This window comes from Gadus macrocephalus, chromosome 12, assembly GCF_031168955.1.
Source record: "Gadus macrocephalus chromosome 12, ASM3116895v1".
Lineage (NCBI taxonomy): Eukaryota > Metazoa > Chordata > Actinopteri > Gadiformes > Gadidae > Gadus > Gadus macrocephalus.
This window is the reverse complement of record NC_082393.1, coordinates 6,954,131-6,970,025: the sequence shown is the minus strand read 5'-3', so window position 1 is coordinate 6,970,025 and position 15,895 is coordinate 6,954,131. Positions and strand designations below refer to the sequence as shown.

Genomic DNA, 15,895 nt, shown 5'->3' with positions numbered 1-15,895 from the left:
GACATAACTGTACACGTTTTGTGTTTTTTACGTGTTCCCCACACATTTTATCGTTCATGAGATATATGTGTGTGCGCGTGTGTGTTTCGGTGGTCTTTAAGATCCAACATGGAGGGTTCCAGTGTTCTGCTCGTCTCTGGCCCCCTGCCCTGCCTATTATCTCATTGATTTCCTACCCTCCTCTTTTCAATTCTCTCCATTTCCACACCGCCGTCCCTTCCATTAGAAGAGCAATTTAACAGAGTGCTGTGACATGGGAGGGGGCAGGGGAAAGGAGGAGGAAGGGGTGGGGGTTGGTCCGAGAAGATGGGAATGTGTGAAACAGAGAGAGAGAGAGTGGAAGAGAGGAGATACGGCGAGAGTGTGGATGGAGGCTAATATTCGACCACATGCTGTTGGTTAAAACATTTTTAATTATAGAGTGTTTTGTAGCTGGAATCTATCTAGGGATGGGGTCCGGCCGTCTCACTACCTTATCAATGGACCACGGTTTAGAAGAGACTGTTGGCCACAGCTGTATCTTTCATGTGTTTTGTGTGTATATTCTTCAATAAAGGTTTCTCGTTGTGTTAGGAGCGGCTGTTTAATCACAATCCATTGGGTGTAAGCTATGAAGTTGATATAAATAAACTGGATGTGACTTATCTTGCAAGTGTATTTCATTTGGGGTTTCTTTCCTTCTCCTCTTTTCTATCAATCATTCTTCTCCTCTTGTTAATCTCAAACTTCCTCTTCACCACCTCTTCCTCGTCATCCTCTTCCTCCTCTTCCACCACTTCCACTTTGTCACTCTCTCTCCCTCTCCTCTACTCCACCTATCCCTCTTCCACTTCTCCTCCTTCTCTTTTTTCCTCTTCTCTTCCTCTTTCTTAATCTCTTCCTCATTCTCTTCTTTTTCTCGACCTCTTTGTCCTCTTCATCTCATCATCCTCTTCCTCCTCTCTTCCCCAGGAGTCTTCTTCAGAGTCGCCTGCGCTCCCCACAGGATCGACACCAGACTCCCCAGCACTGGAGGGGGCGGGACATGCGCTGGATCGGCGGGTCCCTGTACAGGGTGTCGGCCAATAAGCTGTCCCGCACCGTGGCAGCCAGCATGTCAATCAACCGAACAGGTAGACTGACTGCTGACGGGAAGAATAGCCGTCTGCATTTCACTAGTTTATGTTGAGTTGTACTTTTAGAAGGTTTTAAAACTAGATGCTTCACTCAAAATTCTGGGGATAAAATGGAAACGGGGGCAGGGCAGTCCTATGTGCGATGGGTGTTTGACTGGCAGCTGAAAAGTTCTACATACAAAGCACAATGTACGTCTTCCAGTAGGCATCCTTCAGCAGCATTGCCTACCCCAAATGTCTGGCCCAGCGTGGCTTCCCTGTGATCTGACTGGGTGGGGGAGGGTTCAGGGGTCATACAGTAAAGTGGTTGTAGTGTGACAGCAGTAGTTGGGTGGAGGGGACAGTGGTTTGTAGGTGCCATGGACCTAGTTATCTACTGGTGTGGGAGACCCGGCTTGACCACAGTAATCTACTGGTGTGGGAGACCCGGCTTGACCACAGTAATCTACTGGTGTGGGAGACCCGGCTTGACCACAGTAATCTACTGGTGTGGGAGACCCGGCTTGACCACAGTAATCTTCTAGTGGGGGATACCTGGCTGGATTTGCCATCTAAAATAATAAAGTTGTCATCCGTCAGAAAAGCGAGAGGGTTGGGGCCTGCACAACCCGACAGGGTCTCTCGCTCTCGCTCGCTCTCTCTCGCTCTCGCTCGCTCTCTCTCGCTCTTGCTCGCTCTCTCTCGCTCTCTCTTCCCCTCTTTCTCTCTCACTCACTCAATCACTCTCTCACCCACTCACTGCACCTCTACCTACGTGGGTGTAATGGAGAAAGCAGCCAGCCCATGTGCTCCAGCCAGGCTGTGTCCTGCACCCCCTCTCCGCTCCCCAGGACGGTGAGAGGAGCTGGGGTCTCGCATGTTCAACACCCAGCCTGCTGCTCCTGGTCCCCTGCCAGGGGTGACCGCGAAGCTCACAGCCAGAAACCCCTTCCTAAATTAGAAGCTTAGATAGGATCATATGTTATCTTGAACTGTCTGTCCATCTCTACGTCTGTGCATCTGTCCGTCTGTCTGTCTATAGATCTGTTTGTCTATTTATATATCTGTCCATCCATGGGCTCCCACCTCTTCCCACCATAGTGTCTAGCCTCCATGGTGTTTATGATGTTGTCAGAGTGGCTCTTCATGGCACGTTTGACTTTGGCACTGGTGTGTCAAACCACCACTGTATAAATAAACCCAGAGATCAAGTTGATGCAGGATGTGCCTCCACACACACACACACACACACACACATACACACACACACACACACACACACACACACACACACACACACACACACACACACACACACACACACACACACACACACACACACACACACACACACACACACACACACACCACCGAAGTCGATGTAGTATTAAATTGACTAAATTAAGAATACTGGTCTATGGTCACTAGTTTCTCACCCTCTACATTTGCAAAAAACAATTTCCTTCCTGTCTCTTGGGTTGATCCGCCCGTAAAACATCCTCGTCCAAATATAGAGCATCTATGAAACCTGTTTTGAGGTTTAGCTCCTTAACAGCCCTTCTCATAGGCTTAGGCTATTAAGGTTTGAATTTCTTTATTGATATTTATTGGTGCCTTTTCTCCACCACCAGGAAAGTGGTCGAGTCCTGTCCAGGTCTGCTCCCCTACGCCCCCTGGAGGTCGTCCCTCAAGCACCCGCCATGTGGCCAGGTAGCCTTGAACTACAACTATACTCTGTTGATGTCACCTGTAGCTAGGAACTACAACTGTACTCTGTTGACATCACCTGTAGCCATGAACTACAACATTTTATCTGTTAATCCCCTGGTAGGCATACACAACGACTATACTTTGTTAACATCACATGTAGACGGGTTGATGTAAACCATAACTATACTTTTTAACATCCCCTGTAGCCAGGTAACTTTAAACTATAACTATATTCTCCGTTAACATAACCTGTAGCCAGGTACAGTAGCTTTAAACTTCAACTATATTCTCTGATAGCTTAAACTGTAGACGGGTAGCTATGAACTACAGCTACACTCTCTGTTGGCATCAGCTGTAGCCCGGTGCCATAAACTCTTATATACTCTCTGTTAACTAATTTTTTCAGCCGAGCGGTGCAGCGCAGTCTGGCCATCATCAGGAACGCCCACAGCAAGAAGCAGCAGCCGCGCAACTACTGTATGTACTACAACCGCTTCGGGAAGTGTAACCGCGGCGACAGCTGCCCGTACATCCACGACCCAGACAAGGTGGCTGTCTGCACCAGGTAATGAACAAAATGCATGAGGTACTGTCAACAGGTCCCTCCTCTGGAGGTGATCAAAACAATTACCAAGCAACATACACACACACAGTTTGGCATTCAGCATTCAGAAATGTCATTTATTTGATCAATAAAGTATTTTCTTATTTCTCTTATTAGCATAAAAAGTGTAAAGAAGTTCCCACCAATGAACCCAAAAAGTTCTAAATAACAAGTTTTGTTATTCATTTTAATTCACGTTTTGCGTATTTATTGTTAACATATTGAACATTGAGTTTCTGGTGATGACAAGATCCTAACAAGGTGTCTTCCTAATGGTTCTGCAAGGTTTCTGCGGGGAACCTGTAAACAGGCAGCAGGCACCTGTCCCTTCTCACATAGGGTGGACAAAGAAAAGGTACACACACACATGCACGCATGGAAACACACACACAAGCAGGGTGACACAGACAAACACACACATGAACGCATGGTGACGCACATACTTGTAACTTCTCACATAGGGTTGTGAAATAAAAGGTACGAACGCACGCACAGTGGCAATAGCATATCTGTAGATCTAGCAGCTCATCTGGTTCCTGGGGGGTACCAGGTTCGATCCCAACGTTTTCTGTGGGTCCAAACTACTAACTGCTCCCATCAACTGACAGTTGACCTTTCTCTGTTGGTGCCGAGGTCTGCTTCGCAGTTCCATTATCACTGGAGTTCTTAATGAGGTCCGACGCCCATACTAATCCTCACCACAACCCAGACATGTAGATCTTTATCTGTTGCTGGAACACATTGTGTCATGACTATCGTGCGTACCGTCAGGGGGCCAGCTCGGATTCATGTCCCTGGCTAGAGGGCCACAGAGGCATGACCTGATTAGTGAGGTATGAGAGAGAGACATAGAGACATGGAGCAAGAGGGAGAGATAGATAGGGGGATGGGGGCATGGAGAGAGACATTATTTTATTTAAATATTGTAATTTATGAATGTAAGATATTAGATAGTTCCGGGTCCCAATAACATGAAGAAAATAATGAACAAACAACCATAACATAGCAACATGATAGCAGTTGTTATGATTATTATGTATTATTATATTATGCTATATGCTTAGGGAATAGAGAGAGGGGTGTCTTGGTCACTCTTGTATCATTGCAGGACACCAAAACACATTAACCGTCAGGTGTGGACAGATCGAAATTTGTCTCATATTCGATATTCATTTCACGTGAGTGCTGAATATGAAACTAGTAGTTGAGGTGACACCTTGGTCACCTCCAATGTACTCTGCCTAACATTGCTGTCAGAGTTGTTGTCGTATGTCTGTTGCATGAAAAGACATGCAATTATATCTAATTATAGATCATATAGAATGTGACCAAATTACTTTTCCTGGAACCAACACCATTGTTCCAGGAAGTATTTTTGATATTGAACGGGACCAAGAGTTTCAAACACTGATCTTGCATCCAAGTTTTAGGTCTGGATGCCTTACATTCTAACGACGAGAGAGAGAGAGAGAGAGAGAGAGAGAGAGAGAGAGAGAGAGAGAGAATAATATCTGAGTTGTTGTAGCTATGCTTTGCTCTCAGTCTCTCTCAACGTCTATCTCTAGATTTGTATGTTGTTTGTTTTAATATTAGGAAATGTCATTCCTGTTTTGAAAGGGCATACAATATATGTGGTTTATTTGGCCTCAACCCATAGAAAAGGATGACCTCACAAACCACCGCGGTATGGTTGGGGCCCAGAGCACGTACTGGCTCTTAACCACCATCCACACCGATCCTCCCTTTAACACTCTGGGCCCTGACGCATGTGTATATCTAGTGTCCCGTTTCGTGACGTGCACCTCAGCCACGGTCGCGCTGCTGAGGACACTGTGCCAGGTTAAGGAGTTATAAGGACCGGATTGGACGTCATCCGGAGTGGACGTCATCCGTGAGAGTGACCTTGTCCAAACACCTTGTTCCCCTGTGTGTACTCGAGTTCTCGAGGTCTTCTACGGCCAGCATCTCAGGTGTGGGGTGGAGCGAGAGCGGTGTCACGTGAAGCACTGTTCTGGTCCCGTGGTGCTTTCACCCAGATCCTTAAAAGAAAGAAAAAGCCTTACCTGAACCCTGAAGCCAGCCTCACCTAACCTTAACCTTGGCCACTTCTACCTGAACGCCTCTGACCTAAGACATATATCTAAACAGCTCGGAGCTAAAACGCAAACATAATCATTTGAAAGATTGTACCTAACCTTAACCATCTTTGAAATAACAACCAGGCTGAAACATTTCCCTAACCATCTCTGAAAACACCTTGGCTTTACATGCTGTCTTACATTTCAAACTTTACGGCTGAAGTCAACGCACCACGGTGTGCGTCTTCACATTGGCCCATGGTTCCTGCATCTCAGCCATGAGATGATTAAGTGTGTGTGATTTGAGGACACTTGAGAGGGAAAGCTGTCTTTTCTATAAGATAAATAACCCTCAACAGGTGTCTGAGCTCCTATTCCGAAGTGCCTGTATCCGTGCATGCACAAACTCACACACTCACACTCTCACACACAAACACACACACACACACACACTCACTTACTCACAATGGCCTGCACCTGTGTCAGATGTCATGCTATGTTCACTGAGAGTCCAGCTGTCTGTGTGCCACGCCACCAGCCCTCCTGCCCTGGACTAACCCTAACCCTAACCCTAACCCCAACCCTAACCTACCATTAACGTAACCCTAATCTCCCGGGCTTCAACCCTAACATAACTCTACCGTAAAACCAGCCCTAGTCCCAACCTAACCCTAACCTACCCCAGCCATGCCCCAACATGACTCTTAACCTAAATACACCTGATCTAACTCTATCCCTAACCCAACATGAACTGTTCCCAGACCAAAATTAACTAACTCACTATCCCCCTCTACCCTAACCCCAAACTAAAGCACTTTACTCTGGCCAATTAATAAATGTATACAACATGCAAAAGCAGCAATAACAACCCTATCAACAGTCTTTACAAGTCTGAATATAAATAAACCTTTTTCAACCTTTTTCAACCCCTCTCCCCCCCAAATCAACCACAACACACCGCACACACTGTACTCTCTCTCTCTCTCTCCTGGGGTTCGTCTATCTATACCAACTCAATCCTTGGCCTGTCGCCCTACAAATAACTAACAGGAAACCAGAGAAGACTGAGCCCCTAATCACCACACCGACCGCCCCCCCCCCTCCCCCCTGTGAGGGGGAAAGGGGAGAGCTCAGTAGCCACCTTCTGGACATGGAGAGAACATTTTGTCCATGAACACATCACCGTGGCCTCCCCAGCTGAAGGAGCCCGGGTCAATATTTAGAAGGCGGTTCACTGCAGGCCAAAGGATCCTCTCCTGTCCTGACCATGACTATCCCCACAAGCCACCCAGGCCCTGCCCCCGGGGAAGTCCTCCCCTCGCTACCCGACCAGAATCCTTGCACTCTTTCGCTTGCACCTCTGAAACCCTAATTAATAAATTAATCTTTTGCCATTTCTATTCATTTTCCTTCTTATTTTTCCTTCTTTCTTCAACTCTCCCTCGTTCTCTTCCCCTCTCACAGCCTCAACCTCTCCCCCTCTCACATCCTCTCTCTCTCTCGCTTTATTTTCTCTTTCGCTGTCTCTCCTGGTCCCGGTGACACTGTGCCTCTCGAGATTCAATGGGCTTTGTGATCATGGAAAACTACATTTACATGGGCCTAGCGCAAACGTGAAACAAGCTCTAAAACCATTTTCCCCCTCCAGATGCCGGTGTGTTCCTACTTCCTGCGCGGGATCTGTAACAACAGTAGCTGTCCCTACAGTCATGTGTATGTGTCGCGCACAGCCGCCGTGTGTCAAGACTTCATCAAGGGCTACTGCCCACAGGGGGAAAAGGTACCACGCACACACACTCGCACAGGCATTACCACGCACATACATGCACACATGCATACAAACATGCACAATGACCCTCACACATGCACACACTTACTATCCACTATGCTATACGCACACAGACATTGGTTTACACACACACACACACACACAGGCACACACACTATTCTATGTATACACACACACACACACACACACACACACACACACTAGACTTCTGTCACACACCGGCACACAAAGTACCCTGCACACGCACGCACACACACTCTGGCCTACTGTGCTCACATACGCAGTCACAGGCACGCTCTCTAGTCTATACGATGCACACGCTAGCATGCGGACACACACACACACACACACACACACACACACACACACACACACACACACACACACACACACACACAGCCGTATACATCCCCCCCCCCCCACAGTGTTCCCGCGGGGTGAACGGCGGTGGTTTTATGGCCCCGCTAACATTCACTGTATCATTGTATTAACACGCATTAAGGAGAGCTCCTGAGATCCAAGGCCATTAGGAGGAATAGGGCCGGTCTGAACAGCAGCTCTGCTCTAAGATACTGCCGCTGTTAACTCTGCTCAGCCTCCCCATACATAGGCTCGCACACACACACACGCACACACACACACGCACACGCACACGCACACACGCACACACGCTTGGTGGGGAACACCCTAATTAAAATGCTATAGTAAAAATAATAACAACAGTGTGTAGTGTAGTGAAGCTAGTCTTGTAATGGCAGGGTTTTGTCCCAGACTTAATCGTTGAGGCAAAGTGTCTTTAAGCAAGGCGTCTATTTATTATGTTCATAAAGAAATGGTGGATGTTGGTGTATATATATTTTGAAATTAGTTTGTGCGAATGGGTGGCTGGATGTTGAGCATGAATGGATGCATGAATGTCTGCATGGAAGTGTGTGTAAGTGGGAGTGCATGTGTGAATGCAGCTGTCAAAGCTGGTGTATATGTGAAAATGAGTGAATTAAACTAGCCTTCAACTTTGAGTGAGGCAGACCTGGTGGCTGGAAACAGGCATGGGATGTGTGTGTTGTGTATATTTTATATTTTTGTTGTGGTATTAAAGCTTCTTTTTATCCTGAGGAATGTTACATGATCCATAAAGAGATTAGGATCAGGTAAACAAGTTGCTTGGTAATCCACACACACACACACACACACACACACACACACACACACACACACACACACACACACACACACACACACACACACACACACACACACAGGCAGGGACAGCTGTGGGTTAGAGGTGCGTTTAGTGGCATTGCTCTAGTGGATGAGTGACACATTGAGGGCCGGACGGTAACGGAGACGGCCCTGCCCCTCACCCACTAGAACCCCCCTGCCAACTAGGCATTGTCCCCATGTCCACCGTAACCCCCCCGTCCCCCGTCCCCCCTGTCCCCCGTTCCACCATACCCATACTCCACTGTTTACCCCACACCTTACCTTCCCCATCCTCTGTTTGTCTCTCTCTCTCTCTCTCTCTCTCTCTCTCTCTCTCTCTCTCTCTCTCTCTCTCTCTCTCTCATTAGTCCTTTTTCCATCAAAAAGATAATGCGCTTTAAAATGATGCGCATCAAAAGTTAGTGCGACATATGTGATGGAAAAAGGGTTATATCGCTCTAACGCCGATTTTGTCGCACTAAGTTAATTCGCTCTGCAGAGGTGGTTTTGGGAAAGTTCTAGCGACATAAAAGTAATGGAAAACGGCTGAAGCGATATAGAATGTCGCGCATGCGCATTGTTGATGGAAAATCATCTAGCGGGTCAGAAAAATGCGCTTCAACACGGGGCATTGTGACACAATTTTAATTCGCTATAATCATTCTGTCGATGGAAAACCGTTTAGGCGCTTCTTATGTCGCTACAAATTAATTCGCTTTAAGAGTTAATTCGCTTGAAAATCTGATGGAAAAAGGACTTCTGTCTGTCTCGCTCTCCCTCTCACTCCCTCTGTCCCTCTCCTCTGGCTCTCTTTCCTTAACTCTCTATTCTCTAATACTTTTTAATACAGTTAGTAATTACATTTATCAAGGGGCTGTATTTAAAGCTACAAAAAGAAAACGAATAAAAAATTAATAAAAAATTAAACGCAACTCTGACGTCACCAAGCTGGTGGGGGGGCAATGACGTCATCGTTAGCGTTTCAGGCGTCCACATGAATCCTAACACGAAACCGCATAGGTCCGGATAGATTTGAAACCGTCCTGGGACATGGTTTCAGAAATGTGCGGTTTCGGGCACCGGATCCGCCGGCTCCGTCTGGACGGTCGGCCGAAATACACAAGGCTTACTAGGTGCACTCACACTAGGCCATCTGGCCGTGGCCGTGGCCGTTTTCACACCTAACCGTGCTCAAATCTGCCAGTGTGAGTGTGGCCAGTCTGGCCAGGCCAGGCCAACTTGGCCACCTTGGAGAGGTGTGCTGCTATGGTACGGGCCGCTACGGTACAGATGCTAATGAGCCGACACGCGCACACGCACGGCTACGCAACCTGAGCTGGATGACGTATAGTCCATGCGACGACCATGGACATAATAAAGGCGACGAGCCTTCTTTCCCATTAAACGGTAAACATGGCGTCAAGCGGTTCAACTGTTGGTTCACGTTGGTCCCATAGAGAAGTCGAAAAAGTACTCGGAAAAAAACAGCAGTGAGAGTGGGCTCTATCTGAGAACGGCTCCAAATAAGCAACAGACTCAGCAAAGTGCGAACTGTGTTCTCTGTGTTGTTAAAACTCTGACTGGCGGCAGACATTATCATGGTCCATGCAGCGGACGCTTGGTGATGACGTGTTACGACGTGATGACGTATGTACAAGAGCCTTCCGTGGCCAGGCCACAGTTGCGACGGCCAGCGGCCACGGCCAGATGGCCTAGTGTGAGTGCAGGCCAGAGAACAATGGGGTCATTTGAGCACGGTTAGGTGTGAAAACGGCCAACGGCCACGGCCAGATGGCCTAGTGTGAGTGCACCCTTATGCGGTTTCACCAAAAATCGGCTCCATGTGTATTGGGCCATATGTATATTTTTTCTTTTATCCTTCCCTTTCCATCTCTCCCCACCCGCTCTCCCTATCTCATTTATCCCTCCCTATCCCAATTTCCCTCTTTCCCTCCCTCCCTTCCTCACTTCCTTCACTCTCCCTTATCCTCCCTCCCTCCCTTTCTTTCACTCCCCCCTCCCTACCTCCCTCTTTCCCTCCCTCCCTTCCGCACTTCCCTCACTCTCCCTTATCCTCCCTCCCTTTCTTTCACTCCCCCCTCCCTACCTCCCTCTTTCCCTCCCTCCCTTCCGCACTTCCCTCACTCTCCCTTATCCTCCCTCCCTGTCCTTCTCTCCCCCGTCCCTACCTCCCTCTTTCCCTTCCTATCTCCCACCTCTCTCCCTCGCCCTCTCTCCCCTTTTCCTCCCTCCCTGTCTCACTCTACTCCTCCCCCATCCCGCTCCCTCCCCCCCTCTATCTGTCACCTCTGTGTCGGTGTGTTGGAGTGAGTGTGAAACACATGCTTCTTCCTACTGTCAGAGCTCATTTAAATAGAGCACCGCCACCCAGGGCACGGAAAACAAAAGGAATATTAATATTTATTCTATTAGCCAAAGTGCTTAGGTCTGTGATTTTCTGCTGTTGGTGTGATGTTGTGTGTGTGTGTGTGTGTGTGTGTGTGTGTGTGTGTGTGTGTGTGTGTGTGTGTGTGTGTGTGTGTGTGTGTGTGTGTGTGTGTGTGTGTGTGTGTGTGTGTGTGTGTGTGTGTGTGTGTGTGTGTGTGTGTGTACGTTTGCTGTGTACGTTTGCTGTGGGTGTGTGTGTCTATGTGTTTGTAAACCAGGCCCACAGTGCTGGGGTCTGGCAGCTGTGTGTGTGTAGAGGGGTATCTCTGTGTGTGTGTGTGTGTGTGTGTGTGTGTGTGTGTGTGTGTGTGTGTGTGTGTGTGTGTGTGTGTGTGTGTGTGTGTGTGTGTGTGTGTGTGTGTGTGTGTGTGTGTGTGGCGGCGGCAGTGTGATGGATAGCAGGCAGTAATTATAGATGGGAAAGTGCTGAGGATGGCACTTTGAGCCGGGCTGCCAGACACTCCAGCAGCTTACGGGTTAAAACCCCTTCTCCTCTCCATCCTCCTCCGCCTCTTCCTGATCCTCCTCCTCTTCTTCAAGTCTGGTTTTGTCTGCTAACTGCTCTCACTCACTCAGAATTTCTCTTTTATTCGTCTTGTTTTTACATCTCTCATAGCCCCCTTTGTCTGCCTTTAAAAGTCTTAACCCCACGCAATATGGATTCAATAGGTTCATGTACATATTTGTTCATAATTCAATGTTGAAACTTTACTTTTAAACTTAAAACCTGGCAGTATTGTGTTAAAGGAAAGTTGAGTTTCTATGCTCATATCAAATTAATAAGTTCATCTTTGACCTTTACTTTGGAAGCCTCACATTACGGTGATTGCCTTCAAAAAACAACATTATATAAGTATGATAATGCTTTCTCTAACTCTCTGCAGGGGCATTATCTGCAAACACAGGATTGTTTTTTTTTTTGCAATTTTTTTTTATTTGTTGTAAACCAATTGCAAATGATGGTTCTAAAGAGAAAAGCATAATATACATTCTGAAAAATACACATTAGAAAATGTATGCCTAATTTATGAACCGAACATCTACAAAGACATACCTAGATTTTTAATTCATTATGTTTAACAACTCCAGGTTTAAACTGGTGGATTAAAATGAGTATGAATATGCATAATTACAATTATACTTGATCCATTTACTGGATCAAACACTGCACTAGGAATCCACTTTACTAGAGTAGAAGGCCTTATCTTATTTGTTACTTGTTGAGTGGGCAATAAAAGTACTCAACATATTTTACAGTTTCTTTCTGCATAATGTAAAATGCCTTCTATAAAAACTTCACATTTTTAGGCTTGATGCCGAAAATGTAAATTACTGTAGACGTCCCTCTTTTCTGAATCTTCATCTCCATTCACTTATCCCTCTCTCGCCTTTCCTTTCTCTTACTCTCTTTCCCGATGGGTCTTTTCTCTCTCGTTCTCTCTCTCGCTCTCTCTCGCTCTCTCTCTCCCTGTCTCCTGTGCTAAATATGCTGACTCTCCCCGGTGTTGGCCCTTGCAGAGAGCTCTCTCTAATAGGCCCAAGAGACCTGGCAGGGTTCCTTAAATCAGGTGGAAAATTGTTAACTTGCCGTGGTATAAAGACGATCTGTCCACTTCTACATATCCATCCCCTTCTCTCTCAAACGCTCTATGATTCTCTCTCTCTCTCTCTCTCTCTCTCTCTCTCTCTCTCTCTCTCTCTCTCTCTCTCTCTCTCTCTCTCTCTCTCTCTCTCTCTCTCTCTCTACCCCCTCTTTCACTCTGTATGTGTGAATGGTTGATAGGTGGATGAATGTATAGAAGGATGAATGATTGGATGGAAATATGAATGGTTGATAAATGAAAGGACTGATGGATGGATGACAATAATGAACGGATGGACGTGAATACGAACAGATGTTAAAATGATGTACAAACGTGGTCCGGATAGGACATACACTTCAAGTGCCAGTGTTTATTTTGGAGTATGTCGTTGGAGGAAAGCTCTCCAGTGGCTTGTATTGCACGCGTGTGGGAGAGGGACAGTGATGGCATGCAGATATAGATCATGTAAGTAAAGGTATACCTCCAGGTCTCTCGAGGCTGAAACATCTAGGAACATGAGCTGAGGACCCCAAAACACACTGCTCGCACACACACACTGCTCACACACACTGCTCACACACTTACGCCACATAGTGTGTATAATTAGCTGGTCTGACAGGTGGAACAGATCCGATCTCCTACAGAATGAAGCCACTAATTTACACTGGAACACACACACACACGCACACAGACACAGACAAACACACAGACTGTAATACGTACACACTGTAATATACACACTAGAATACATGCACACACACTGTATCACAGACACTATCTCTCTTCTCCTACGCGCTTGCGCACACTCACTGTAATATATACACACTGTAATATACGCACAGAGGCGCACACACACATACACACACACACCCAGAGAGACTGTAATGAGTACAGACTGTAATACACAGACACACACACACACACACACACACACACACACACGCACAGACCTTAATTCGTACACACGGTAACATACAAACACCGGCACAGACTAATACATGCATGCACACTGTAATATTCAAACTAGAATACATGCAAACACTGTATCACAGACACTCACTCTATTTCTTACACACGCGTGCGCAAACTCACTGTAACATGTACACACTGTAATACCCCCCGCACACACACACAAACGCACACACACACAAACACGTGTACGTGTTCATAAACATACACATACACACACACATACACACTGTAATATAAGGCGCTCATATTCTCACTCTCACTCACCAACACACTGTTTTACGTACTGTATTATTAAAGACACATACACCTTACATTGTAATTACAGTTAACTAAACAAAGTAATGAATAAAGTCTTCTCCCATTGACATATGCGTTTGTGTGCGTTTGTGTGTGCAGTGTAAGAAGAAGCACACGCTGGTGTGTCCGGACTTCTCCCGCAGCGGCTCCTGTCCGCAGGGCACCCGCTGCAAGCTGCAGCACCGCCAGAGAGGCAAGAGACGCCCTGCCCCTTCTGGACCCGCCCCCGCCGGCCCCGCCCCCACCACGGCCGGCGCCGGCTCCTCCGCCACTCAGCCGGCAAGGAGGGCCCGCTGCAAGGAGCCAACGAAGAGGTCAGGACAAAAAAACACCACAACGCACACCCTCGCAGACACAGAGCAGACCCCGAGAGACACTGAGACATCGGCCCCACACTGAATGATGCTCAGCGGTGTCGGACATTGGGGATCGAACCCAGGACCGTTTCAGATGGGAATGGATCACCCGAGCCACCACTTGACCCTCTTACTTGGCCTGTCACTGTGACGTATTACATCACAGTCATAGTAAACCGGAGTGTGTCCCTGCTCACTCATGCGAGCGCCGTTCCTCCAGATCACTCCGTAACGCCAAAGTAACTTGCGTTGGAGTCAATTAGCAGATGCTTTTGATTCATAAAGACTTAGTGAGTTCATATACATGTCATTAAGAAGCAGGTAAGGCCAGTCTTACTGTCTTATGTTTTCTTGTGTCGTTGTGTCACTAGGCTCCGCCTCTCTGTGACCACACCCCCGACGACCCCCGGCGACCTGAAGTTGCCCTCGTTCATCTCTCTCTCCAGCTCGCCCGAGGAGACGGAGCTCCCGGACACGGCGGATGGACCCTCCCCTCTCCAGGGTGAGTTGGTGTTCTACCAGCCCCCCACCCTCTCCCTAAACTAATATACTATTAACTATAGAGTCACTCAGCAGACTCTCTTATGCAAAGTGACTGATGGTGGATAGAAATACATGTCAATAAACAGCAGGTAGGGGTTAGACCGTACAGATGCATGTCATTCAGGAGAAGGTAGGGGTTAGGGGTTAGGTTAGAGTTCAAATATTTGAACTTCAGCGCTTAATTTGCGTGGAGCTTTATCATGAAAGCTTGTTAGCGTGGCGATTCTCTCGGTGTCACTCACGTCCTGGAGCCCTGATTGGATCACAAAAGCGTCAGTTATCCAGGTGCAGCTCATGGAGAAGGTGGATGGTGTGTGCCACCAGATGGTGTTATGAGGCTCTCCGACATCTCTGACGTCTCCGGGACTTCCACAACAAGAACAGAGTGGCCATGGTGGTTATATCAGCAAAGGCTGGCAGAAAGAAACCTTGGGGATTATGCGCGGTAGGCGTTTGCTCGCTCTTCACGCGAGTAAACGCTTCCGTGAAGAACGCATTTTTCATTGCACGAAAAATGTATTCGCTTTTGGTGCGAGCACAGCGTAATGTTTGATATTTATGAGAAATAGAAGCGTTGTTAATTGTTAGCGTTTGTTGTTAGTGGTGGGTCGGTTGGTTGGACCATAATAATAGTGTAATCCCAATGTTTGGCGTCTGGGTGAGAGGGGTGGGCACAGCTGAGGGTCCCGTCGACAGACTTGACAGACGGACCAGAGGCATCCCCTCCCGACCCCCTGACACCTGCTCCAGTCTGCTGGCACAAACCCTGCACACACGCACCCACGCACACACACACACACACACACAGAAAAACACACACTGACTCATAAACGCCTATGCTCACTCAACACATTTAATAAAAACATGTACACACGCTTACTTGCATACTCCATGCAACACAAATATGCATGTGAACACACTAATAGGCCCACATGCAGGTATAAAAGCATACACACACATTTTTCATAGTTTCATTTGATATGGTCTTCATTTATTGGTAATTGTAATTGGTCGATCACTGATGGACTAGTTCTATTAAATGTTTTGGCTCAGAGCGGCGCTAGGCGGTAGCTCAGTGTTTTGACCTCGCCCTGGTAACTAGACTAACATATTTCACACACACACACACACACACACACACACACACACACACACACACACACACACACACACACACACACACACACCAAACTCTTTATACCTGGAAGCCATCCAAAC

At 47.2% G+C, this 15,895-nt stretch overlaps 1 protein-coding gene across 2 annotated transcripts in view; it reads left to right on the top strand.

The window, feature by feature from the left end:
• zc3h3 (zinc finger CCCH-type containing 3) overlaps positions 1 to 15,895 on the top strand; it is a 54,413-nt gene that overhangs the window by 36,707 nt on the left and 1,811 nt on the right. Inside the window, exons 5-11 of one of the 2 annotated variants that reach the window (XM_060066349.1) lie at positions 952 to 1,112; positions 2,726 to 2,804; positions 3,211 to 3,369; positions 3,694 to 3,763; positions 7,135 to 7,266; positions 13,878 to 14,092; positions 14,506 to 14,636. In XM_060066349.1, the coding sequence (XP_059922332.1) occupies positions 952 to 1,112; positions 2,726 to 2,804; positions 3,211 to 3,369; positions 3,694 to 3,763; positions 7,135 to 7,266; positions 13,878 to 14,092; positions 14,506 to 14,636 (947 nt within the window). Of the gene's footprint in view, positions 1 to 951; positions 1,113 to 2,725; positions 2,805 to 3,210; positions 3,370 to 3,693; positions 3,764 to 7,134; positions 7,267 to 13,877; positions 14,093 to 14,502; positions 14,637 to 15,895 lie in introns of both variants that reach the window. The other variant, XM_060066348.1, reaches the window with a different exon arrangement.